The sequence below is a fragment of the Pomacea canaliculata genome, linkage group LG9 (assembly GCF_003073045.1).
Source record: "Pomacea canaliculata isolate SZHN2017 linkage group LG9, ASM307304v1, whole genome shotgun sequence".
NCBI lineage: Eukaryota > Metazoa > Mollusca > Gastropoda > Architaenioglossa > Ampullariidae > Pomacea > Pomacea canaliculata.
This window is the reverse complement of record NC_037598.1, coordinates 11286042-11313149: the sequence shown is the minus strand read 5'-3', so window position 1 is coordinate 11313149 and position 27108 is coordinate 11286042. Positions and strand designations below refer to the sequence as shown.

The following is a 27108-nucleotide window of genomic DNA, read 5'->3' as shown; positions in this document are numbered from 1 at the left end:
GCCTTACAAACAATGCAAACAACGTGTACGAGCTATTTGAGATAAGTAACCAAATGAGAACAACTGATGAGGCGTCTGATCATGTGACCACAACCACTGTGACAGTGGTTACACCTTATGAGCAGAAGGCAATATCCCAAGGTAAGCAGTTGTTTATACATGTGCTCTGTTTTTGCTTAGAGAAACATTAATTTTATTCTGAATATGTACCTAAATGCTATTTTTCTCGGAAATGAGGAGAAAAATTCTGAGCACCGTGAGTTTGCAATTATTGCCTATACAGTAGACTACGTCGAGCAGCGGCAGAGTTGCAGTAAAACATACCTTGAGTACCTGTGCCGATTATATGCTTGTCTTGTAATACAGAAGCCAGCAGGTATTTGTAATTTGAAAGAAAAAAACTACAAACCTTGTTTTAAGCATTTTAGGGAACACCATCATTTATTCTGACGTTTCATGAATCAGTGTGTTTTTAATCGGTGCATGTTTACTGACTGGCGATTGTTGACTGTACGGTGGTTCTTGTAGGGATAGCAATTAAAGATTTACATCTGATGTAAATGACTCATTCCATGCATTCGTTAAGATCATGTCAGTATTACGTCTTTCGCAATTGTGCTGCAAGTTGTGGCAATTTTAGTTCTCGTAAGTAAATTTTATAATACCCTGTAGAGGAATATTGAGTATCAGCATCATGTGTAAATATGACTAGGCAAAGTCTTACTGTTGTTTAAAAAAATTGGATGTCAGAGACAGCTAGTAACTGCAGTAATAGAAAATACTTGTCTTTCACTTCATCAGCTTCAGCAGAGTTTAGCAGCAATTGTCAAAATTTCTGATTATATACATAATTATTATACGGGAAGAATCTTGATATAACAGGTTTTTTTTTGTTAAGTCCTCAAAGATTGTCATAGAATGTGATGTAATTTAATGTAATATTTCAAGTCTAAATTAAGAAAATTATACTTTCAAATACAAAACATTTTTCAAATAAGAAATTTTTCATCGATCTGAATCCATTCTTTAGATTTATTTTCTTTATACTGGGATATACGTATCAAAATCAATAACCTAGAAATTCAATCATAGTGCTGTCAAAATTTTTTAACTCAGTAATATCTTGCTTCAGATATTACTTTGATTTTGCATTTCTTCACCTGCTAAATGTTTAATTTGATTATCTAGCTTTTCATTTGACTTTTAGTCAGAAACATGTTTCTTATAGGTTCTTTGATTTTGAAAGAAGTGTAGAAATTTTTTTTTAAGACATTAGGGGTTCTGTGTTAAAGGTTTTAAAGGTTGGGTTAACTCTTCAGACTTACACATGTGTGGCTTAGCTAAACCAGAATTGTTAATGTGAAAATATTCAAAAATATCCATTTTACTGATCACAGAGGAATGTTTTCCTCTTTTTCTCATCGTTACTTTGCACTTACTGATCTTAAGTGGGAAACTGACACTGTAAAAAACACATAGACCTTCATATCTCTTCCCTCTTAGTTTGTCTGATATTGATAATAGCACAGTATTAGCACAGCAAGGATTTGTTCATAAGGTATGTGTTTTGAAGTGGCATACTAAAGAAAAGAAGGTGTGGCAGGCTTAGGTAGCAGGGAGAGGCTCCTAGGGTTAGGGTTATGTTTTGCTCTTTTTTCCTGCTGCCATAGTTTTCACATCAGCTCACTTTTATATTTTAACAGCAGGGATTGGCTTATTGTGGGAAGGTTTAACTACATACCCTCCATATAACACTGCTGTTATGCATTTGTAGATTTTAATGGTGGAAGGAAACCTAGAAATGTCCTGTAAAATAGCCATAATTTAGTTTTACTTTCATTACCCACCGTTCCTGTTGATGAAAATGTTGTTTGTTGGTCTGAAATACGAAGTTCAGTGTAATCTTACCACATGGCCAAGATTTCTATATTGTTCTGATGTCTGGTCTGGTCTGGCTCAGTTATAGGAATTGTAAACAGCATAAACGTGGAGGGTTAGCTGATGTTCTTGCATGTCAATGCCATTGGATTTTCTATAGGGTTATGAGTGCATGCTTGCAGGTGCATTGTGTAAGTATGTGGAAGGGTATCATGGAGGGAGGGAAGGAATGAAAGTCTGCTGCCAGCATCACTGTGTACCAACAATATTGATGTAGATTCATTTAGTCTCAGTAATTGCAGAAACTGTTGAGCCCCAATCTGCAGCTGGTATGATTTTCAGGGTTGATTTTATTCTTGTTCTCTTATTCAGTTACTATGGAAGAACATCCGATATAAGAGAAACTGAGCTAAGTTATTCCTATTTTATTCTGTCCCTGGAACCAGTAGTAGGGAAGCAAATTGTTGATATACTGTTGAAATTAGGTCATTCTGTAATTCTGTTACCCAAAGTGTCTCTCTTTTTCACTGCAGGATATTTTTTTCTTCCAACAAGGCTGGTCGGTGTTAGTGTTGTCTAATTTTGGAGATAAGAAAACTGTATCCTAAGGAGCAGATGCCCTGGTGTCTGCTGACTGCTGCACTTCATAAACATTCAAAAGAGTAAGATTTTTCTGCACTGCTCTTGCACTGCATTGCTTTTGGGGTGGAATCCTAAAACATTGGCATGCTTGCGAAATTTGTTTGCCATATAAAACCAAGGAGTGCAGAGTGAAAGGCAGCTTCCACAAATTTTCAGAAAAGCCATTTCTGTTATATCTTCTCATCCTGCTGCACACTTGTAATCCATTGACAGTCTGCCTTTTCTGCTGTGCCTGAGTTTGTGAGGAATTCAGACCCAGGCAGCTATTGTTGTTTCAATGAAGTCATCTTGACTTGCAGGTAGGAAACATGAGGGAATGGATAAATGTCAGATTTGTCCTGCTAAGTGAAAGGTTGACACTCACATACTGCTAGCTATTGATATTGATCAGCATCATGCAGTGGCACCATCCAATTGCCCAGACAGAAGGGAACATGTTATTGAAGGTATTCTGAATCATGCCCTGTTAACATGAGGTTTATTTGTGGAATACTATTGGTAAATGGGAATGATGATGGAGCATAAGGAATTTGTCTCTGAACATTGTTAAGTGTGTGAGTGTGTGTGCTTCTATGTATGTGCTTAGAAATAAAAGTTGAATTTTTTGCTTTTTACACAACAAAGGGGCTTTTTCAGGATTAAGTACTATTAAAATGTGGTGAAATGAATTCAGTGTATCTACACAGGTTTTTAATAATATGATTGTGTTTGTATATACAAAAGCAGATAGTTCTTTTTCAGAATGGCTTTGGGTAGCTAAAGAGAACATAGATGCTAAGAGTATGCCTAGAAAACTGTAAGCATTCATTGAGCAGTATGTTCTTGGCAAACACTACCACCATAAAAGTTTCCATAAAAGAGATTGTTAGTGGAGGAAGGCAGTGAAGTGGTCAAATGTGTATGTGGGCATGTATTTATGCACTAAATACTGAGATGCGATGACATCATGCTTTCTTATAGCATGAATGGGGGAATTGATTGTTGACAATCACTCATGGGAACAGGAATACAGGAATTCCTTTTCAACATGAAATAAAAGCAGCACTGTGCATGGCAGCAGTCTGTAAGTGACTTTCATTTGGGTGTGGCAAGCTCAGTATTTTCAGCCAGATCAAGAAATTAAAGACACAAGCCCTTCTTTCACCGAGTAGCAAATCAAGTTTTTTCCTGTGATAGTTTATAAATTTTTCTCATTTTAGACTCTCCATCTACCTACAAATATTCTCAGACCTGAGCTGCCTGATAAGTTTTCTTTTTACTGAAGAAAGTGAGGCAAATTGATCTTGATACTCTTGTCCATTGCTGTCAATGATACAATACATCTTTATTGTCTATGTCTGGTCGTAACAGAGATAGAAATTTTCCTTTGTTGCTGGATGACTAGCAGTAAGCTTAAATTAAATACTGACAAGGTCATAATTTGGCTCATCTTCTTAGTCTTTCAGACAGTAAGTTCATTGACATGGAGGGGTCAGGATGCCTTTCCAAAATTCTGTGAAATATCTTTCTATGCATTTTAATCAATCTCTTTCCATGCAACAGCATGTTAGTTCAATTAGCTAATTAGTTTTCATAAAACTCTGTAAGATTGTGAGCATTCAGTCATATCTGTCGGAAAATGCTATTGCAAGATTGTAAGCATTCAATCATTTGTTGGAAAGTACTACTGTTAGACTTGTCTCTGCAGCTATTACTTTATGACTCTTTTCTATAGGGCTTATATGTTCACTAGATGATATGTTTGCAAAAAGTTCAGAACAAATCTGCACACCTTTTATTTGTAAATCTAAAATAGTTGCAAACTCTTAAACTCAAACTAACTTCTGTCTCTGTGATAAAGGTTTAGTTGCTGGCACAGCATAAAATACAAATAAGCTGTAAATCTAAGCATTATCACATTATACATTTTGCTCTGAGAGCTTATATTGGTTTCCAGTGGAGTTTCATACAAGCTCAAAATTACAACTGTAACCTTTCACCATTTTGAGGACACACTTCCAGCCTATCTTTCTGCAATTCTGTCTTCCTATTTTCCTTCTAGATTGATCTATTCATCTAGAGAAAAGCTGCTGACTGTTCTTAGGATTAGTATTAAATCTTTTTTCTGGGCGTATGTTTTCCTTTGTTGCCCCAGCTGTCTGGAATTCCCTTCCCTTTCAGCTGATGCATCATCATCAGCAGCAGACATACTTGTTCTTTTATGGTTTTGACTGATAGTATATGCTTTGTTGTTTAGATAATGCAGAATCTTGTTAGGCTGTTTTTGTGATCTTGTATATATACATGTGTGTGTGTGTTTTACTTTTTTTTTTAATTGTGAAGTGCTGTGAACCATTAGGGAATGGTGTTCTATTAACTGTAAATAATCTTCATTATTATTATTTGAGAAGAAGATAAGAAGAAGCTGAAAGTGAACAAATGATTTTGTTAATAATTATTAGCTTGGATTATGCAATCTTATGAAATTGTTATTGTTATGTAAGTCAGTAACATATTTGAATAATCTAGAATTGTATGTGTTTCTGTTATTACTAAGCTAGAGCATTTATGTTAATTATTTACATGATTTGTGAACAATAGAGAAAACAACAGTGCACAAAGGCCTCAAAGGCTAAAAAAAAAATGTTACTAAAATGAGTATGGCATGTACATAAATCTTTTAGAGTAATTCTCATAGAAATAGAGCCAACAATGTATTGTTACACTTTTGTGAACCTTGACATTTCCAGGGAGGCCATTTCTGTTGATGATAAATGTTATGGTAGGGTGGGGGTGTTCATGATGTTTGAGGGAACAAAAAATGGAAATTGAAACAGCAGGTGTTTCCTAATATTCATATGTGCTTCATTTAAATAATGTCCATGTAATTTATTTGCTATGGTCACACACACACACTTACGAACACAGAAAATCAATACCTTTGAATCTATATATATGTCATGTATTATTTGTGTTTGTAAGTGTGTAATACATGCATGTGCTGGGCATGGCTGTTCAGTTTTAAGCATCTCAGGGTGAATATGGGAAATAATGACCAAATTGTTACAAGGATGCATTTTTTTAGCTATCAAACCCAAAAATGTGTCATTGTTTTTAAATTTGCTTGTTTGGAAAATGAGAAAAAAATTGTACAAAATAGTATAGTTTCAGTTTTATTTCTCATTTATTTCCTTCTGGCCATGTATGATGTGTAATGTGTCCTTACAAATACATCTGCTAGTGTAGCCTAGGGAATTGTAGGTCAAGATCCCTCAGTTGGTCATACACAATGTTGTATTACACAACAACAAAAATTACAATCAACCTGACTAGTACTTGAAGATTCTCAAGAGAATCTGGTAAAAGAGAATCTTAAGCAATTCATTATACAGCAGACTAGGTCTGTTTAATTATTGATGGGAAAGTGTAATGAGCTAAATCCTAAATATAATCTTAAACATGTCACACCACATCTTCACTCTCTTCACTGGCTACCAATTAAAGCTAGAATAGACGACAAGCTCTCAACTCTGTGCTGTGGATTCTTTGAAGACTTCCACCCCCCACCCCCCACACTATGTTACTGAAATCTTGTCTGTCCACACTCCTGCCTGAAACCTTTGTTCCTCCAGACTCACACATTCTATCCATTGCTCCCATAAAGAAATGGACATATGAACAACGGAGGTTCTCCCTTTGTGCTGCTAAGCAGTGGAACTCTCTTCCCCATCACATTCACCACTCTGACTCCTAGGCTAACACTCAAATTCAAACACTCTCTGAAAACATATCTGTTCACTAAGTACTATCCCTGAATTGCTATTTTTAACTCTCTTGAAATATTTCTGTCATACTAACCATCATGTACCTTCCTCCGTTGCTTTATGTTTTACTCTTGCACTTCATCTTTATATTGTTCAGTGTGTCTATATGTACCTCACTGTCCACTGGCTGTTATCTTTCATTTATCATTACTGGTCTGCACAGAGAGTGCAATCTATCTTGGTCGTGCTGCTGCACATTATAAATACCCATTCTTATTCTTAAATGAGTCTTTGATAATTGTTGTTAGGGGCTGGGAAAGCAATTGTTCTTTTTCCCATGTCTTTTTTTGTAATTTTCGCATGAGTCAATTTGAGTACAGAACATGTTAATGTGGAGAATTTAACAGTTACTAATAACATCAATTTCGTTTCTTTGTCTTCCAGACTACAGAGCCACCATCCCCACTTTTTTAATGTGAAAACAATAAAAGATGGGAAATAAAAATTCAGTGCAGCTTTTGGCACATCCTACACCACAGACATGACATTTGGCTTTAAGGTTTTGGTGCAGCCTACAACATGGAAATGACAGTCATACTTTTTTCATAAGTTTATTTGACCTGCACACAACAGTTTGCACCAGTCATGAGTTTGCGATCTCTCCGGCAGCGTTTTAAACCAGACAAACCAGATGAACGTGATGATGGCAGAGTTCTAACTCCAAATGAAGAAGTGAGTGTGTACATAACTATTCTTAGTATGTATAACTGTTAGTATGCATAACTGTTGTTAGTTTGGAAGATGGGGAATTTGGGTAGTGGATGGAGGAGGCTATGAGTAATGTGCTGACCTGTAATGAGAGACGTGCACACACATTCAGTCATATTCACATTCTTCCACAAATTATAAACAATTGTTTTGAGGTTGTCCAAACATGGGCATGGCATGACGACAGAAAGCACATGTAAAACAAAGCCACACAGAGATTCAAGTAAACACAAAGTAGTAAAATCTTTCCTTATGAATGCCTTAGGCATAATATATGCAAAGAACAAATATGTACATTGCACTCAAAAGGATATATTAGACATATGCAGTTGTCAAATTATTCTATTCTAGACCTGAGTGTCCACAGGACTGAGCATGAAGGTTATTACTGTAAGGGTCAAGACTTGACCTGAATGTTCTCTCATTAACATAAACAGAGTGGTACAGTGTGTGGACTTCACAAACAAGGAAAAGGGCTGTGTGAGGTCTCACATGGAAGTCCTGTGTGAGATTGGTTCATCACTACTTCTCACTCAAAAGCAACACATCCATACTTAAACTCAAGTAGGTTGGGATGTGGCACGAAGTCACATGCTCATAGTCTACTGCGTGTCTGCTGTAGTAGACATGATAAGATGCAAAGCTGGGGTAATCAATGAGGACGTCTCCTGACGTGTGGTACTACCTGTAAGTGGTTTCACAGGAACTGTGATGCTACGGTACCCCATGATACGAGATCTGGGTTTAACATGCACAGAAATAGCTGGAAGTAGGAAGGACAGTACACACCCTTTAAATAAAAACAAGTTTATAAAGTAAAGAAACTGCTGCTTTTTATTTGTTAAGAATCTTTCAGACTTTGATGAGTTATTTTGTCATTGGTCTTCATTCCTTGTTATGTTAATTAATATGTATTCAAAGTGCATTTACAGAATAAGGGCAAGATGCACGTTTACTGCTTTCATTGATGCTCTCATTTGTCATGACCATCAGTTTGAGGTGGTTCCATCACTGCCAGAAAAGGATGATTGTGACAGGATGTCCTTCCATTCGGCTGCCTCTCACAGCCCTGCAGATGCAGAGTCAGTGGAGGCCAAGTTCAGAGATGCACAGGAAAAAGTCATATATGAACATCAGCTGAATCAGTTACAGGAACAGCTCGTGGCTGTCATGATTGACAATCAGAACCTACGTAAGACCTCTTTGTTTCATGGATAAACCATATCTTGCTTCCCCCCCAAAAAAAAACAAAACAAAAACAAACAATTGAACGAAATTTCTTGTAACTTTTGTCACAACTGCTAGCTGTGAATAAAGATGATGATGGCTGTTCAGAAGTGAACCTGTAACTTGCAAACAAGTGAAAACAAACAAGATTTATCACACTTTGTCAATTGATTGGCAGTTGACTCAAGTTTGAAGTAGTCCCTGGTTCAAGGCATGTATGAGGTTGTGAAAGGAACACTTTGCTTGCACAACTTGTAGCATTTTAAGGGTGAAAAATGCCAGAAGGAAATGGCTGGATTGGGTTCTGTCTTCTACAAACTGTGCCTGAGACAAATAGTGCATGTCGCTTATGTTGTATCAATCCTCTGTTTAGAGCAGCAACTGCAAGAATACCAAGAAAAGCTAGACAAGGACAAGACACTTGCGCTTTTAGAGTATGAACGTCACCGAGCACAGCTCTTGGAAGAAAGATGTGCTAAACTGGAAAAACAGAAAAGGTAGGTTAAAATATTGTAACTTTTCTACTAAAGCATTTTCTAGATTATTTACTATTTCACCTTCAGATGATTTAAGAAGGTACAGGCAGAAAAGCATATGATTAGACCTGACTTTTGCGTGAAAGTAGTGTATCTTATTGAGATATAAAAGAAAGAGGATGCACATACAAATAGTTTCTGCCCAGAGATGTTTACAGATTTTTTTGGGCTAGTTATCAGTAAAGAGGAATCATTAATAGGTGATCTTGCCTATCTGTATAACAAGAAGACCTCAGAGAAGCAAATCAGATGTTGTAGTGCGACCACTTCTGCAACGGCGACTGTCAGCTGGCGACATGTCAGACATTGAGGCAGCCAGTGAAGCAGAGGAGGATTCGTTTTCAGGTACTGCAGATTTTTTCTTGTATGCACATTAGTACAATGGCTTAGAAAAGATTAAGCAAGACCTGGCTTGAAGGTTCTTGATGAAAACATTAAATGCGATTTTTCTGGCTCCTAGATACATCAGTTGAACTCCCCCATCCTCCACCAACTCAATCCAGGCTTGATCGTATGTGGGAAGGATTACTACAGTTTGTCTATGGCATCATGGATGACTTTACTGAACTTCCAGCAGAAGAAACTGAGGAGGATCCAGAGGGAGACCCTCTTACAGTCAAAAAGTGAGATTAATGGTTTTTCACTTTTTTTCATACCTGCCTAAAGTGGAGTATTTGGAGCATCTTGTTCAATAGGCAGACTTTGCTTGCTAGTATAGGTCTTATGTACACTGTTGGAATTTGTTTTAACTTCCTTGGTGTTAACTCCCAGAATTCCTTTGACTTTGAATTTTATATAACAACAATTAACCCTGAGTGGTCTCACAATTTTGAAAATGGCTAACCTCCAATTTGCACCATTAAGCCCAAGTACCACTTGGGTTGACCATTTCTGATCATCTTTAAATAGAAGATTAATGGGCTTTTACTCCTGTGTGTTTGTTTTTAGATTGAAGGAAAACATCAAGAGAGCAGGTGAGTGAAATTTGTGAAAATCATCTCTAACCTGAAAAAGTTTTTACAAAAACATGAACATGATGATCACATGATGTTTTTTTTTGTGAAAAAACTTCCAGTTTGTTGCCATATTTTCTGCATGACTGCATATATTATTATACCTGATTGAACGTTCAAACCCAGTGTAATGGTAAAGAATAACAGGATACATAAAAAAAGTGAACTAAAAAAAATTTTTCTTAAATAGCAAAGAAGAACACTAGAAAACAAGGCATGAATGCTCTTGAGAGAGGAATAGAGAAAGAACATCCAACTGTACACCAGTTAAAATAGGGGGCTGGCAAAATTATTTGACTTTATTTGACTGCTGGGATTGAAGACTCATAATAATATGAAGATCAGCTGGTACACAGCTAGGTAGCTTACTCCACTGGTAAGGCTGTAACATTTCTGAAAGATGAGCTGTAGCAAGCCCAAGAAGGCTACACGTACACAGCAACTCTCATTTTCTTAGTTTTTACACTCTTCTTCATTTATTTCTGTTCCTAATGATATTAGCTGAAGAAGGGTCGCTTTGTTTTCAGGAGCAGCAGCAAAGCCATACATTACTACAATTCAGGGTATCCACAATTTGCTGACCTGGAAGTCACCACCTTACACTCTTATTGTATTTGTTGTAAGTAATTGTGTATAAGTTCTGTTCCCTCCTTTTTGTGCACATTATGTTATTATTTTTTATCTGCTGCTTGCCTCTGCATGGAACATTTGTGAATAATTTCTTGTAAAAAAAAAACAGTATTTTGTAAGATTTAGTTAATATTGTGACTTGTTTTAAAGTCAGAGCTGGTATGAAGCCATGAAACCATTTTCAGCAGCAGGAAGTCAAGAAAACAAAAGCAATCAGTTAAGAATGCTTTTGGGAAAAGTTAGGCTGCTGTTTGCCTTTAACCAGCAAACTTGTTAAAACCAAAAAGTGCTAAGGTTATTTTTTTCTTTAATTCCATTCAAAACATCTTTTTTTCTTTTCTTATTATTTCATGTGTATGTGTGGGGGATGGTAATTAATAGGTAAGCTCCTTATCATTATATGTACTTAGAATTTTGTGTAAAATTGGTTGAATCTGAGTATTAATAATTAGCCTGGATCATCCCTCAAGATAACTTGATTTAACCCCAGATACAATGTTGGCTCATTAAAGACTTCAGGTGGTGATGCATATTGATTGTTAATGTTTGTCTTCATAGTGGAAAAACATCTTGATTGAGTTAAGCCTGAGTACTGCTTTGGATTAATAATTTTTGCTTAAACCCCAGTAGTGTTTGAGATTAATGCCAAGGAAGTTAATAGCAGAGATCTGCAATAGAATATTAAGGGTACAAAACATGTCATTCTCAGTGGTTTCACTACAAATTTTAGATTCTATGACTAGGCGTCTGACTCACTAATTCACAGAGGTTTCACTACAAATGTGAGATTTTATATGACTAGGCATTTGGTTCCACATATTTCCACATATTTTGAAATTGAACAAAATATCCAATGATTTTGTGGCTTTTGTGTCCACTGACATTTTGGCAAGGTGTCAAGGTAAGTGACAGGGAATGTAGCATAGTGGTTGTTAGTATCAGATCTGGGATTCCATCAGCATGTAACTTGTGTCTGCTGCTTTTTACATAAGCTTTAACTTTTCAAATATTTGTTTGGGTTTTATCTTGGTGCATTTGTATTTTGTCTATGTATGCCATCATGCATACTAGGTTTTCAACTTGAATATTTAAAGAGATATTCTGTTATTAACAATTATTAAATTATAATTTTTTAAAATTCATTCCTTTTCAATTATTGCAGAGCTTTCACATTTTACAAACCAAGCATACTTTATTTTCCTCTGCATGTTCACTCTTTCTTAAATTTTCTTGATTTAGTTGATAGTCCTTTGAAATCACACTTTGTTCTGTCCGTCATAACTCACTAAACTTTGAATTAAGGCCCAGATTTGCAACAGTTAAAAAAAATACCTTGTTGGAAAATATAAAACCTTGAATGTATACATTTTGCACAGATGAACTGACATGTTTGAATCTAAATGTAGCTGCTAAATTATTTTGGTGGATTAAAAAGTACATGACCTCATAGCAAATACATTCATAGGATACCCTACTGCATCCACAAAGACTTTCACTATTTCCATCTAGAATTTCATTAAGAAATAAATGCTGGTCTTCATCACCTATAATTCTTATTTAAATTTTATATTTTGAACATAATTTTTCTTGGAAAAATCCTTGTTGCAAGAGATGTATGCACCCAAGGCTTGTACTAATGATCTTTTCTAGGTGTATATGTATTCAGTATGGCGTGGTTGGTTCATGCCTTTGCTGCTGCTCTGCCTTACTTTCCGATTGACTATTAACTACTTGAGATATAGGTATGTACATCTGCCTTGTCTGTTTGGTTTAATTCATTAACAAATTCCTCATGCAGCTTTCTCATTTTCTCATTTGGTTACCAGAGGATCAAAGTTTAAGACAACTATTTGAATCATTCTTCTACAGAGTATGAATGCAATTAGTTGCTTTGATGTTCATATTTAGTGAATTAATGTGCAAACTTTTTGTAAAAAGGAACTTTTGAATTTATCAACAAATGCATTACATGCTTATTTAATTGATTATTATTAAGAATATAGATGTATATTGTTGTAGATATTTATGTTAATACATTGGAATTTGTTTCAGAGGGTGGAATGTAAATTTTCACTTCTTTAATTGCTCAGAAGAAGACAAAAAGGTGATGTTTTCATCATCAGTCCAGTGCTTTTCTCACTTGTTTCTCTTGTCAAAAAAACTAAAAATGAACGGGAACAAACCTTTTTTTATTGGATAAATGGAAAGTCTGGTGCGGTCTGATCTAGCTGCAGGACACACATATTATCTTGGAATTATTTTAAAATGCAGAAAGAAAATAGCAAAAGTAGAGCGAATTCTTGAAAACTATGCACATTTAATTTAGCTGGATTTTTTTTTTTTTTTTTTTTTTTGGTTGCTTAACTTACATCCTACATTCCAAAAATAACCTATTCATTTCTATTCTTTAAAAAAACCAATTAAAATATAAACAATTACAAAATATACCTCCTGTCTTTCTTATGTAAAATATTTGTCATCCATCAAATGTTTTCCATATCACATTCCTAAATTCATATTAGGCGTGACAGCTCACCTAGATTGTGTTAAAAATACATGTTTCAAAGTCAGTAACATGTCATAGTACAGGTTGTACTAATCTGAACTGATTATTACATTCAGGAGGTGGAGGACAAAGATCTGGGAGTCTCAGATAAATTTAACTTGGTTCTGCAAGTAGCTAGAAAAGTTCAGGTGAGGTATAAATGTTTTAAAATTTTTGTATCCTTGGTTTATCAAACCACCTGATTAGTTTTAACAATATTTAACCATATAGAATGGGCTACTTACACTTTAAATAAAGAAATCAGATAGTAATGCATATTTTAAATGAAAATTTTGTACACTGATGATTTGCAAAATCTATGCAGCTGTTTATTTAATTGTAGACCAAAAAGGAAAAATAGCTTGATTTAGACTCATGGTTACATGTGGAAAAGTATATGACTTGTTTGAATTAAGTGTGCCTCCTATAAAAAGTAAAACATTTAAGTGTCTTCACATACTCATTTTTCAGAATTTCTTGGGTTTAGCTGCTGATAGCCTAGAGAAGATTAAAAGGTAATTTTCAGGGATATTTATAAATAAGTGGGGATTTGTTTCTCATTATTTTAAGGAATACTTGCTTTATTTATTTGAAGGAATACTTGCTTTAGTTGGGAAAAAACACAAATGCTAGAGCTAAAACTTGATATATTTGAACTATAAATTGTCACCTGTGTGAATAAGCATAATATTTTTCCAAAACAGTCTGTTATTTAGATTTATCTGTAACTTTTGCCTTAGGCTGTTTGTTGTCACCCTAGGTAAGGAGGAATATCTGTGGCATTCTTTTGCAGTTTGTTAACTTGGCGGTACCCGCCAGCAACCAAACAGCTCTTTTTTCTACTCCTTACATCTTGCATAGCTTCCTGTATCTTGCCATCGTCACATATTTTCTTTGTAGCAGGTAAGCTCTGTCAAAAATTGCTATCAGGGGCAAGTTTTTTTTAGTTTGACACTCCATTTATTGAATCTAAGTGCCATCTAGCATCTGAATAAATACAGCAGAATAGAAACCTCAAGCAAGAAACATTAGAATAAAATTTCTTTGTTGTCTGGTTTACTTATATCGTATCATCAATAATTTGACTTGTTCTGCAGTCATCAAGAATTTTTTTTTTAATTACAGGGTTGTATCTAGGCTTTAAAATGTTCATTCTGGACTACCTGTTCCTTCGTTTCCCACGCTTCAAGCTCAAATATGACTCTTCCTACAGAATCTGGAAAGAGCTTCCAACAGATGCAGAGTATGAGAAAAAGTCTATGAAATCAGAAATAGACAGGGTAAGAGACAACAGAGAATATATTCTGGTTAAGACATCAAATCGTTATTGTTATAGATGCATCTCACATTGAATTTAAAAATACTTATTACATATTAATCATGATAGATATAAGCCTGATAGACCAAGCCATATTTGGTTTTAAATTTGTTTTAATGATTTAGAGGTTTATGTTAAAGTTAAAAGAAAATATTAAGAATGATCTATCACTATGTGTTGGTAGATAATTTAATGTTTATATCAGAATTGCAGTGTGTGTTTAATTTAAAATTCAGAAACGCTATTAGAGCTTGCTGTGGGAGAAATAAACCAAACAGTCAAGAGGAAAGAATACTTAATGAAAACTTGGCTTTGTTGAAAAATTAAGTAGAAATTATAGGGATACACTGATGTATCCATACATTCAACTAGAGCCAGTTAAATTGTAAAAGTTTCATTTGTTCATTTTATAGTATATATTACCAAAGAGCAAGCTGGAGGAAGCAGACAATTTATCAGAAGATACTTCTGTGGAGTCATTATCTGTTGATGACCGTCAGTTTTGTGAACTCTTCTCACTTCCTCTATCAGAAAGCCCTCTTCCTGGTTAGTAATCCAATAAAGCATAGAGATTTTAATATTTTCCTGTATCTAGTGTAATACTGACTCAACAGTTTATAAGAAATAACAAGGATGTATGATTAAAGACTAGTAGATATCTGTTAACATTGGTTCCTTTCCTACCATTACTTGATTAAAAGATATCTTACATTATGTTTCATTATACTTTTTGCTTTTATGTCAGAGTTTTTCTAGGATGTATACGTTTACAACTGCCTTAAAAAGCAGTTGCCTTTTTATTAAAGCAGTTGCCTTGTTCAACAGTTGTTTGAGAGAGGGAATTTTTCTACTTAAATGCTTGATGATAATAATAGCAAACACAGGATTTATATAGTGCATAATCACAGTCATAAGGGAGCATGCTTTCAGTATTTATATAAGAGAATTTTAAACTCTCATCAATAGAGTCATTACTTTTCGGGGGTCTCTTTTACAGGATGGCATGGAGGAAGGCGGTGTACATTAATCAATCGTGAAAAATCACTTACTGCTGCCTTTAAAAATGGTCGTCTTTACTTGACACATAGGTAAGCTATGTTAGGGTTGTTTCTGAGCTGTCCCCAAGAAGCCCAAGTAGTTTTTCAAAGCCTGTTACTCAGTGGTGGTTTTTCTGGAAATCCCTGTTCAATGTACAGAAGTTCCTCCAGACTCCCATTTATAAGCATAAGTGATGGCAAGCACTAGAAAATGTTTGTGTCTCTAAATAGCATGACCTTTTTCTTTATAGTTCTTTCTGTCCAATCCTTTTTAAGAATGGTGATTAAAAAAAAAAATCCATGGACTTATTCATTCAGATTATAAAAAATTGGGTTTGTTTATCCATTTTTCAGTTTCCTGTGTTTTGAAAGAACAAAGGCACCATCAGTTAAAAATATTGTTATCCCTCTGTCTGATATCACCCGGCTTGAAAAGGTAGGTGTTATATAGAAAATATTTGATTGCACTTCTGGAACATCATTTCTTTAAAATTGAAATTTTAGATTAAGGCAGTGAAATGTGATGTGCATGGAAGGGAAGGGATCCAGCTATATGAATCTATATGTTGATGCATGCTTGCAGATAGGAATGGACATTTCCCAAGCAGGTCAAGTTTGACACCGGAATGTCACAAATACCATCAGACATGCCTACATAATATAATGGCTTTGTTCTTGCATTGGCTGTAATCTTGAGGAATGCATATCCATAAGCATGATATATATTAGTGATGTCAAGGTTTTTAACCTTTTCCTGCTCATGGTGCTATGTATGGGCTTTTATGTATGGGCTTTGTTACCAAAACAGAGGTGGGTTATTTAGATTTTGGGAAAAAAGTATCTTTGACTGAGCTTTACCTGAGTTCATCTTTGTTATAGAAAAGGATATTTGATGCACCAAAAGAGGTCGAAATTATAATTTCATGAATAGCCTAATTGAGGTGCTGTCCCAGCTGCCCTATAGGCTGCATCCTTGATAAGTGTATCCATTCCTATTTGTCAGATGTTGGACATCTTTCTGTGCAGGGTGACATTTGTTATCCACTCAAATTTTGAAAAATATCTGGCCCAGAGTACAGCTTAGTCATTTGAGAAACATTTTTGCACTCTTTTATTTATAAGGCTTGGCAACACCTTTATATTTGTTTTTACTTGTTTCAATCATTCTCGATGACCACTGGACACTGCATCCTTTTTTTCAGGCCAAACCTTATGCTTGGATACCAGGAGGGGGTATGGCTATTGAGGTGACCGTAACAGGATCTGATAAAGTACGAGCTGGTATTTTATTATTTTATCATTTTAGCAATTTTGCCAACAGAGAAGGTATTTTGTTTGAATATACCGGCTTTGCTATTACTGATACAAGTGAAAGTTGTTTCATTTTGTGTCATTATATTTTGCACTATAAAATCTAGGAAGATGGGGAACTTTCTAAAAAAAAATATATAACCTGAAATGCTAAACGAAGATATAAACTCAGTGGTGCTAAATGCCACAGATATAAATAATTTTTCCCTGTTTTTAAAAATTCTGTTGCCCCTAATTCACAAATGAAACTTCGTTATTTAATGTTTGTGTAAAACTGTGTCAGACTTTTTTAAGAGCTCAGAAGTTTTCTCTCCTTAGCAATTTATCGTCATATAAATTTGCATGGCGCATTAGGTGTTCTGCATTGACATATGTAAAGCACAAAAAGATACAATTATTTGCCTTCTCAGGCATTCATGCTCAGATTAAGTTATATGCTCCCTTAATTCCACAATGATGGCACTTATTGGGTAAAAAAACCTGTTTAATTAACTCATTTCTTACCTACCTAGCCATACCTTTTTGGTGTGATGATAAACCGTGATGATGTTTATGAGAGCCTTATGGTTGCTGGACGCAAAGCAAAGCTCACATGGGCATCAGACCCCGACTCCATCTCAAGCAAAAGTTCGACACTGTAACATTTGGTATGCAAACCTGCTGGATGCTGTGCATCTTGTTCTGTGCTTGCACCTGGTGTAGAAGGTTTTCTGTTTCACTGATGTGTATTGTTGAATGGAGATTGCTTCAGTAGGTTTTCTTACATTCTGCCGCAGGGCTGATGCATGCTGGCAGCCTTTTAAAAGTGATTTCTCACAAAATAAAGAAAAGGGATGAAAACAAAAAGTGAATATGGCTCTGTTTAAGGTCCGTGTCATTCTTTTCTTTATGTAGATGAGGACCATTTAGGTAGCATGTTATAAAATCCAACTTTCCTTCAACAAACTTCGTTTAAAGCTCATTTTGTTTGGTTGTTTGGCTTTTTTGGTGTCTTTAAAGGTGGCAGAAATGATTTTCTGTTTTGTTGTAGTGTGTTGTTTGGTATGTGCTTGAACAGAATTCAGTTGGAGAGTTTTATAAACATATACTGATTATAATTACACTGAGGATCATGTTTTCACTATCCAATGACAAACATCAAAACATGATTTGGGCAAACTGTTAGTTGGGAGGAATAACCCTTTGTTGATATTAAATGCTGTTGTAGATTGGCAGCATCTTAATATTGCAGACTTGAAATTTATTGGTGTACTAAAGATCAAAACTTAAACTTTTTCTCAAGAGAAAATTGGAACAAGCATTTGATGATTTTCCTTTATTTCTTTTGATTTTATGTGCTAAAATGTGTGAATCTAGAAATAAATTGAGGGGCTGATCAGAATTATAATTACAAGTTCAAAGTTGGCAGAAATTATTTTTATGCTGTATTTGATGAAGCTGCTCATACTCAATAATCAAAATTTAGTGTTGATTAAAGGTATTGCTGGGCAGTTTCAGTGTATTCAACGGATACTGTTTTGGCCATACTTGTGACTTAATTAGAATATTTTGCTCACCAGCCAGGTAAAAAAATCTCAGAAGATGTTAAGTGACCTTAGGCAGGTGACTTCGTGTATATCTGAGGGCAGTTAGTGTTTATTGTAACATGCACATGCATTCTCTCTCTCTATAACATGCAGGCATGTACACACATTTTAAGATGAAGAGGTAGTCTGAGAAAAACACTTAAGTGCTTCTTGTCAGGGTCCAGAGTCATTTTCTGTAGGTATCAACATTGTACCCTTCTTTTTTCTTCATTTTAGATCCCTACACTATTTTCTTCCAACATGAATAATTTGCTTCATTTTCCTTCATCTTTGTTTAGTATGCATTGATTTAATACTTTACAGTTCAGAGTTTCTTTCTGATATGCCAGGTAAACATGGCTTCTTTTATTGTTTGATGAACCATAAAGAGTTAAAGAAAAACCACCTTTATAGCAAAATGCTTTATTTATAAGAAAATTTTTACAGTTGACATTCTTAACAGATAAATGCATGAAAGGGAAGATAGAGAATGAAACACATTTTTTTAAAAGATCTTTTTGGATCCACGTATTTATGCACTTGATTGTTCGCATGAAGTGTGAGTGGGTTTTTTTTTAAATATTGCATGTACATTTAGATTTGTTGTGTAGGTCTTCCTAGGAGATTTCTTATAAAGGTTCTTACGTCGTATTTAAAATAAATTGCTTACAAGATTTGAGATATAAAAAAACATTAAGTTATGTCATGAGCAAGCTGATGTAAATGTGTGTGACATTTTTAATGAGTTAAGTACCAACAGACTAACCAGGTAAGGTAGGGTGGGTATCTGAAGAACAAAAGAGAAGAATCAAACCATCCCATGCAAATTATCAGATAGTTTTTAATATGTAGCTTCATGAAACTAATGACAGTCTTCTTTTGGTAGAGATGTTGTTTTACTAACTAAATTTCTAATGCTGTCAGTCTCTTTACCATCCTGCCCCATATGTCCTTTTTCAAACATCTTTTATGTGTTATATTCTGCATGATTTAGATCAGCTGAACAACTTTAAAGTGAAATTTTTAAAAAATGCTACAATATTCTGAACAGAGAAAGTGTTGACAGGTTTTTTTTTAAAGCAGAAACAACTTGCAATATCCTGATGCTATTTAAAACATTGTGTAATCTATGTTTTGCTTCAAGCATCCCTTCAAGCATTACTAATGCAAAAAGATGGACATGCATGCATTACACATATATGTAAACAATCACAATCAATTGTGTTTTGTCACTGTTTTGTTTCCTGTTATCACATTTGTTCTTTTCTGTTCCCCCCACCCTTCCATTAATCTTTCCCTTTCTTTACCTGGTACACATATATTTTAAATCCTTAATATAGAAAGTAAAGTTTGTTTTAATAGCTGTTTGTTTTTATTCTAGGTACTGTTGTTTGGAGCTCTGGTAAGCAGAGATGAAATCTACAACAGCATTATGGAGATAGGCTTTGTTTTAGATTTGCCGTATGCCACTAAAAATAACAAGCACAGCACAAAGAGGACAGGAAAGGTTTCTCAAGCTCGCAGAAGTTCCAATCTTCATTTCCAGAATTTCAGCCTTGGTGTAGATTGTGATTCAAGTTAGAGACAAGCACTTTGTGTTCCCAACACAAGAGAGAGTGAATGGGTCTGTTTGCAACTGCTTGAATGTGCAAATCTGTGAGGTGGAGAAAAAAATTAATGCATTTCAAATAATGTTACTTTTGTAGCTTAAATCAGTCCTTGAATTGTTTTTTTTTCCCAAAGACATGCAGCTGACTAGAAAAAAAATGAATTAACGGATAAAAAACACTGATAAAGAAATTATTATGTCCCATTAATGCTTTCATACTTATAGATTTTTCTTTCTCTCTTTCTAAATTAATTTTGTTCTTTGTTCTTAGGCCTCTTCGTTTTGGTAGTCCACATAGCAAAAGCTTTTCAAGTAATTTTGCTTTGGTTGTATTTATAGATAACAGGAAACTGCGCGTAGATAAACATGAATAGTAGTTCTGTCTATTGCTAGAATCTAAAGGCCTTTACATCTGTCTACTTTAATGTCTGCTTGTACAGTAGGTTTGAAGATAAGCAAGTTTATGTTTTTGAAAATGATTTAGGCCACTGTAGGATATGAAGGTAGACTGATCAAAAATTAAAAGATAGGAGTATGTTAGGTTTCTTGTAATGTTGTTTATTTGTGGGTTTCCTAATGGCAGATTGTACCCTGCCCAGTCCTTGCCTTGCAGCAGCTTTGCTACTCTCGCATACTTTTATGTGTGGTACAGAGCAGAAAGTGCAGTGTGTAAAAGAGAGGTCGATGAAGGGGTGTAGAGGATGTTTCAGTCATGGTATTATTTGTACATCTTATGGTGTTTTTATCTTTTGAAATGAGAACCTATTTTTACCCTCCATTTACTTGTTTTTAGTGTGAGGCATGGTAAAGGTTTCACCAAAATTAATGTTCTGTGTTGTTACAAAGATGAGTTTACACTGTCATAGTCACTAAACTCTCAGCAATAATGAAAAATGATAGCCTGGCAGCATTACAAAGTACATAAAGGTGTGGGTTAGCAACAAATTCTGGTTTAACTCCAAATATTAACCATAGTCAGAACAAAAATAATGTTTTTGGTATATTCGTTATCAGGTTTTTTTTTTTTTTTGTTTTTTTTTTGTTGTTGTTGTTGTTGCCTCACATACAACACTTTGTTTTAGCTTCTTAGCTTCCTAGCTTTCCAACAATGATTAGAACTACCTCCACCCTACCCGTTGTTTACAAAAACAGTGTAAAACAGACTAAGGCCTTTTTGATGAACTGCGGTGTTACCAAAAATGTGAAAAATGCTTAAGGTGCAACACTCTCCTTCCAGTCTTTTCTAAACAAACAGTCTGAGCTATGCATTTCTGATGCTTGAACTGGATAAACATTGCTACAAACTTGTATAGGATTTTTCTAGCAATTCCAGTGGAGTTTTTTTACGGTTATAATTTACCATTATTTTTTCAGGTCTAGCTGTACAACATTGTTTAGTTGATATTTTTACCCAGATTCTTATGTAAAGGTCATTTTAGAAAGGAGAAAGAAAACAGTATTGAATTATGTCAATCTTTTGTGCCAATAGTGACCTTAGAAATGCAGCTTCAGTTCATTGATAATGTAGACATGTTTGTTCTTGCATGACGTCAGTGACCTCCATAGGGGTCGACATGAGGACTGATCAATGCGGTCTTAATTTTCTATCATGATGTTCTGCTCTAGGTTTTCTTTTGTTAAATTGCTAGAGCAGCATAATAAATTTTAGAGATGTGTTCATTTGAAATTCTTTGGTAGAGTTTACTTTTAAAATTATTTTCTACACTTTTTTTTTTATTCTGTCTTCATTGCTCCCTAAAAATCTCAAGCACTTTCTTCCTCTTGCACTGTTTTGGGTGGTCTTTCTGCCAACTATACAAACACACTCCCACCTTCTCTTTTCTTTGAGCAGCTGTCCTGACATTATATCAAAATATTTTTGTATGGCTGTAGATTAGCCTAATATTTTTCATGGGGAATGTTTTGTTATGAATATTGAAGAACAGATAAGCAGGGATTTATCTTAAAAAGATCAATATAACATCAGTGGTAGTGATAGTGGTGCAGATTTTGAGCATATAATAATTGCTGCCATTGTCATTGGTAACTAAAACTTTCAAAACATTATGTGTGATGTTCATTATTAAACTGTTAAACATATCACAGTCATAATGTTACCATTGCAGAGCTTCAAAGCATAATGAATTCTCAGAGAGTGGGTTTCAATGTCCTTTATTTTCTGGGGTTTTTTTTTTAGAGTTTATCTGCAAAGCTACTAATTTATGTTCCGTTCACTTTTTTTTATACATATTTCGAAGGATCATGTTTTCTTCAAAGTAATACCTAAAATTGAAAGAGTTAACATTAGTTTTGACCAATTGTTTTGAGGCATTTTATGTTTTCCATTTTTGTTATTGCTTTCTGTTAATATTCAGTGTGTTCACACATTTTTAGTGGAATTCTTTATCCATTTACTTCACACCAATTTAAAGTATCTATAGTCTTTTTGAACGTTTTTCATAGATTCACTGATACACAAAGGGCCCTACATTAAAGTTATATTTAATATGATCTTCGTTCAAAAATACGTATTGTTAATCAAAATGTGTATTAAAACACTTCTTAGCAATCTCTTATGTCAAATGCACTTACTGTGAATGATTATTTATTGTGCTACACATTAAGGTAATATTATTGCTTGCAAATAAGGTGAAGAAATCCTTAGAAACAATAGCGTACTGTGATGCTTGTTTATTCATTGTTGACGTTTATTGAGCTGATTTTCACTTATCTTTTTCAGGGTCATGTTTTACACTCACCATGCTCAGTCTTGTGCGATTTCAGTCTAGCTGTTAAGCATATATGTTGACCAAAAAGAATGGCTTTTTAAGTGTCCGTTGTTTTAATTCCTCTCACTGGAAAATATGTAACTAGTTACATTTATATGTTTGGAATCTAATTGATGACTCTTAGTGTTTGTTGATTTACTTTATTTGATATCATGAAAGCCAATGTATGGTCATTGCACTGAAGTATACAGCCACAATCAACTTTTAAAATTGATGAACTTGCTCTTCACTGGTATATATAAGGTGTCAACTGGAAGACAGTCATGAAATGGCCTTTGCTGCTGACATGGTGTCAAACAACAACCAGCTGCAAATAATAATAATAACAGCGTTTTCGTGCAAATAATTGTTTTGCTAAAATAATGCTTGACAAAAATCCTTAGCTCTCCTCCTGTAAACTGTCAATGCTAAATGTGTAGTTTTTCAATATTTCTGACTGCAGTTAAGCCATGACACAGGTGCTGCAAACTGGCTCTGTTCAGTTCAGTTTGATGCCAGCAGAAACTTTTGCAGGAATAATCAAACAAGGAAGACAAAATTTACTTACCTGTACAACACCTATAGCACATATGTGATTACTACTAGCTTATGGGAGACAGATTTGTAGCCTTTCTCGAGGAAGTATTCTGTCATTCTTTGTATCCTACCCATAAGTTGGTATACTTTCAAGTTTGTTAAATACATTTTTGTGCACTTGGCATCACCATCACATTGTTATAGAATTCTTACATGTCGTCAGTTCTTTGAGAATAGCTGAGTAAATTGTTCATGTAAGCAGATGATTTTCTTATAAGAGTACTTGATCATAAAAACATTAACTTAATGGTAATTGGGATTCGCTTATATAAATCAAGGATGAAGGGTGGGGTAGGAACTTGTTACAAAACTGTTCTCGTGATCAGGGTGAAAGTGTGAGAAAATCCTTTTCTTCAAAAGTTCACAATCAACAGACCTGTTTGCAATACTATGCAGAGAGCACTGTTTGACTTAACATACTTGTAATTTCTTTATTTTAAAAAAAAAAAAAGATTTTCTTTGAGCTTCTACCAAAGGAAAGGAGGGCATTGCATCATAAACAGTGATCAGCCATTATACTTCACCCATTTCTTCTATGTACTTTTACCTATTTTTGGCATCCTTCAGATGATTTGTTTGGAAAGATATGTATTGTATTTTTGTATCTCCAGGTAGCCCTTACATTTTTAACTGGATGAATGTGGTACTAGATAACGTTTATACAAATATCAGAAGTTCACCTGCATTATTTAAGAGCCCTAGATTTCAGATGCTATCAGTTTTGTACTTTGCCTTTAAAAAGAACCAAACTAAAACATCACTTTCAAATTGTGTTTAACTGATTAAAAGGCTGAGCAATAATATAAAATAAGTTTACTAAAACATACAGAATCTTGTAGTGATCCAGCTGTAGAGATGTGAGATGTGGACTTTGCTTGCTGATACAAAAATAAGACAGGAATGCCACTGTGAGCTCCTCAAAAAGTGTTCTGAATCTCTCACATATAGCCTAAGACTGACAAATTTGTACAGAGTACTGTTGCCATCCTTGTGGGGTTTCAGGAACCTTTTCTGGCTGCAGTGAAGTGGCACAAGCTTATTTGGCCATGTGACTTGGCACAACACTTTAAGACCCTTGAAAGTACCTCAGAGGTACCGATCAGAATACCTTGATGACTGGTCTAGGCCAAGATGGTAGACAAACATAAGAGTGCACTGATCATTCTTTGCATGACTTGCTCATTTGCTGCTTGACATATTAGAGTGGTGAGTTCAGGCACTGCATCTATCCAAGTTCCCCTGATGACTGGTGCTGGTGAGCCAGCATAACTGGTTGTCAGCTGGTATCAGCCAAGAGATGAATAACAATATTATGTAGCCAAGATGAAAGATTTTATGTCCTTCATCCTGGTAAGGCTGCAGAATTAATATTTTGATGCATCAAAATGTATGTTGCAAAGTATGGGTTTTTGATAGTGCAAGTGGCTGTTTCACAGGGTTTTAATGTACTTTTGCAAACAAACAAAAAAAGATTACGAGCAAGAAATATTGCATAAAGAAAGTTTTAAATGGCATTGTGAATACTGTGTGGCAATATTTTTTTAAAGCATAAGTGACTGAAATTATAAAAGTTGATCTGTTGCTCAGCTTGTGAAAACTGATAATACTTTTGTTGTCATGATCAACATTAAATTTGCTTGTTTATTTTTAATTATGTTTTTTAAACCATATATGTCTATATGAATGCCTGTGCATTACAGAATGGAGAAAACTGATTGCTTGTGAATTCATTTTTCTCCATTAAAGTTCATGAACATGAACATAAAGCTAGTCAAAAGCACTAGTTAGTGGCTTTGGTCATATTTAACTAGGAGGGTCCTGGGCAGGGACTTGTGAAACAGACACATTTTATGGAAAGTACCAGGTTCATCTATATTTCATGACAAGGCATGCTCAAGTGGCGAGCCTTTTCGGGAACTACATCTATGCTTCCAAACACCCACTTCCCCGAATCCCCACCCCGATGACCAGTACCACTGATGTGAAATTCAAAATTTATCAAAATGTGTTCTGCGAAGGATTAATGATTCCAGTTTACCCAAGCTGCTAAAATCATGGAAACATTCAAAGCTTGTCAACATTTTTGCATGAGACTTCTTAAATGAACTTGTTTCTTAAAATGTCTCTTTCAGGGATTATTGTGTATGTATTTGATTAGTCTGTCTTTAAGAAGGTTTGTCAAGTTCAAACGTATACCTGTCCATGTTTGGTTTTGTTGTTGTTTTTGTTTTTGTTTTGTTTTTTTTTTTTTGGGGGGGGGTGTTACTCAAAGATTTTGTTTTATAAATATAACAACATTTATTTTTTGTCATTTCTACCTTTTCCTGTCCATAAGTTTCACACTTAAATACCCATTTTCATTGCAGCCTTCATTTTGTTGTCATGCATTGACGTGTAGCTGCCAAAATGTTTCTTATTGTCAGAATGTGTGTGGATTTGTGCCTTAAATGTAAACATCATGCTGAATTGCATTACACGAAAAAAAAGATTTTACTGTTAGATCCTGGGGGCCATTGCTAAGCACAACTGATTCTAAACTATCTGTCACTCGTAAATTGATAATTGTAATGTATCTTTTTGTGTCTGTGTAATTTTCATTGTTTATAATGAGGCTTTTTTTTAACAAAACATCCCATATTGATGCATACCAAAGGTTTGTAGTACAGCATTTGAAGAGCCAGCACCAAGCTCAATTTCTGGCAGCTGACTAATTCTGATGTGACAACAAAGCAAACTAATCTGTTTCCTGATTAGAGACAGAATGCATTATCATTATTCCCTTGCTTTACAGTTCAGTTTGAAATCCTGTTGAGCTACAGATCTGTGTTGAGTGTTCAGCCATGTTCAGAGTTATTTTGTGGGTACAGCTAACTCTTCACTTGAGCCTTAATGCATCCTCCTCTCATCATATAAAATATATATTCTGGAGCAGCATTTTTTTAAAATAAGAGCTGAACTACAGTACAAAATGATGGAGGTTTTTTGAAATCCAGTCCACAGAGGGAAGCAATTTTTTTTCAAAATTTGAATTTTTTTTATGTAGCATTTTGCCTCAAGTATAATAAAGATGATAAGAGGAAAATATTTCATGAGACAGTATGATACTTTTACCTGTTGTATCGGACATGGAACTGAGTATATTTTTGGTGGGATTTGTGCTGTGATTTATGCTGGCTGTAGTATTCAGCAAAGCACCGGGGTTTTTTTTTAAATATCGGGCACAGGGCAGTCATATACGTTCTTCGCAGTCTGGTGATGTTCTGTCTTTGATGTAACCAAGTGTTCATATTTACCGCAAATAAAAGCCTATATTGTGAATTCTTTTCTTAAGTTGTTCATTCGTCTTGTGGATTTTTGTGTCAAATCTTGTGTGTTGTCTGCGCCTGTGTTTATGCGCATTTGAAGAACGAACAAGCTTTAGGCCATCCAACCAACTTGGGGTCAGAGAAAGAAAAATGAGCCGGTCGAACCACGCTGAAAAATTATTCGATGTTTTTCTCAACCATTTAAATCAGAGGTTGCATAGTTGTTAAATAAATAGAAAGGGGTTGCGCGGTAGTACAATGGTTAAAAAGCTTGCTTGTCAGAGAAAACGTCCTGGTTCAGATCTTGTCTCGGGACATTCTCTGAATGTGACATCTTTTAGCAGGGTTGTTTGTCGGAGGTTTTCGCTGGGTACTCCGGTTTCCTCTTCCCCTCCCTTCGCCGTGCAATCTTTACTTTTTTTTAAAAAGGATAGGATTCTATCATTAAATTTAAGTTTTGTTACATTCTGATTGTTCTCTCTTGATTTCTGGTGTGTTGGTGGCCTTTTTGGGCTTCACCACCTCTTTTTACACTTCATTTTTTCTTTTACACCTTGTTCACTTACCATGTTGGTTTGTTTTTAAAGATACATGACTTGAGAAGATTTACCCCGAA

At 34.9% G+C, this 27108-nt stretch overlaps 1 protein-coding gene across 5 annotated transcripts; it reads left to right on the top strand.

Moving 5' to 3' along the window:
- Window positions 1-2: 2 nt before the first annotated feature.
- Window positions 3-26505, top strand: LOC112571767 (GRAM domain-containing protein 4-like). 5 transcript variants are annotated; one of them, XM_025251043.1, is made up of 21 exons: window positions 64-141; window positions 2412-2540; window positions 2820-2966; window positions 6708-6995; window positions 8025-8223; window positions 8632-8755; window positions 9021-9139; window positions 9255-9417; window positions 9743-9768; window positions 10335-10426; window positions 12088-12179; window positions 12490-12541; window positions 13060-13131; window positions 13454-13497; window positions 13776-13885; window positions 14108-14262; window positions 14714-14846; window positions 15298-15388; window positions 15692-15773; window positions 16540-16608; window positions 19595-26505. In XM_025251043.1, exons 4-21 carry the CDS (start codon window positions 6909-6911, stop codon window positions 19793-19795), a joined length of 1911 nt encoding a protein of 636 aa, XP_025106828.1. In that variant the 5' UTR covers window positions 64-141; window positions 2412-2540; window positions 2820-2966; window positions 6708-6908; the 3' UTR covers window positions 19796-26505. The 5 variants fall into 5 exon arrangements, with proteins under 5 accessions (XP_025106830.1, XP_025106829.1, XP_025106826.1 ...); XM_025251045.1 differs by lacking the exons at window positions 2412-2540; window positions 2820-2966 and adding an exon at window positions 17161-17295 and having other exon boundaries at window positions 3-141; window positions 19595-19731; XM_025251042.1 differs by lacking the exon at window positions 2820-2966.
- The last annotated feature ends 603 nt before the right edge of the window (window positions 26506-27108 follow it).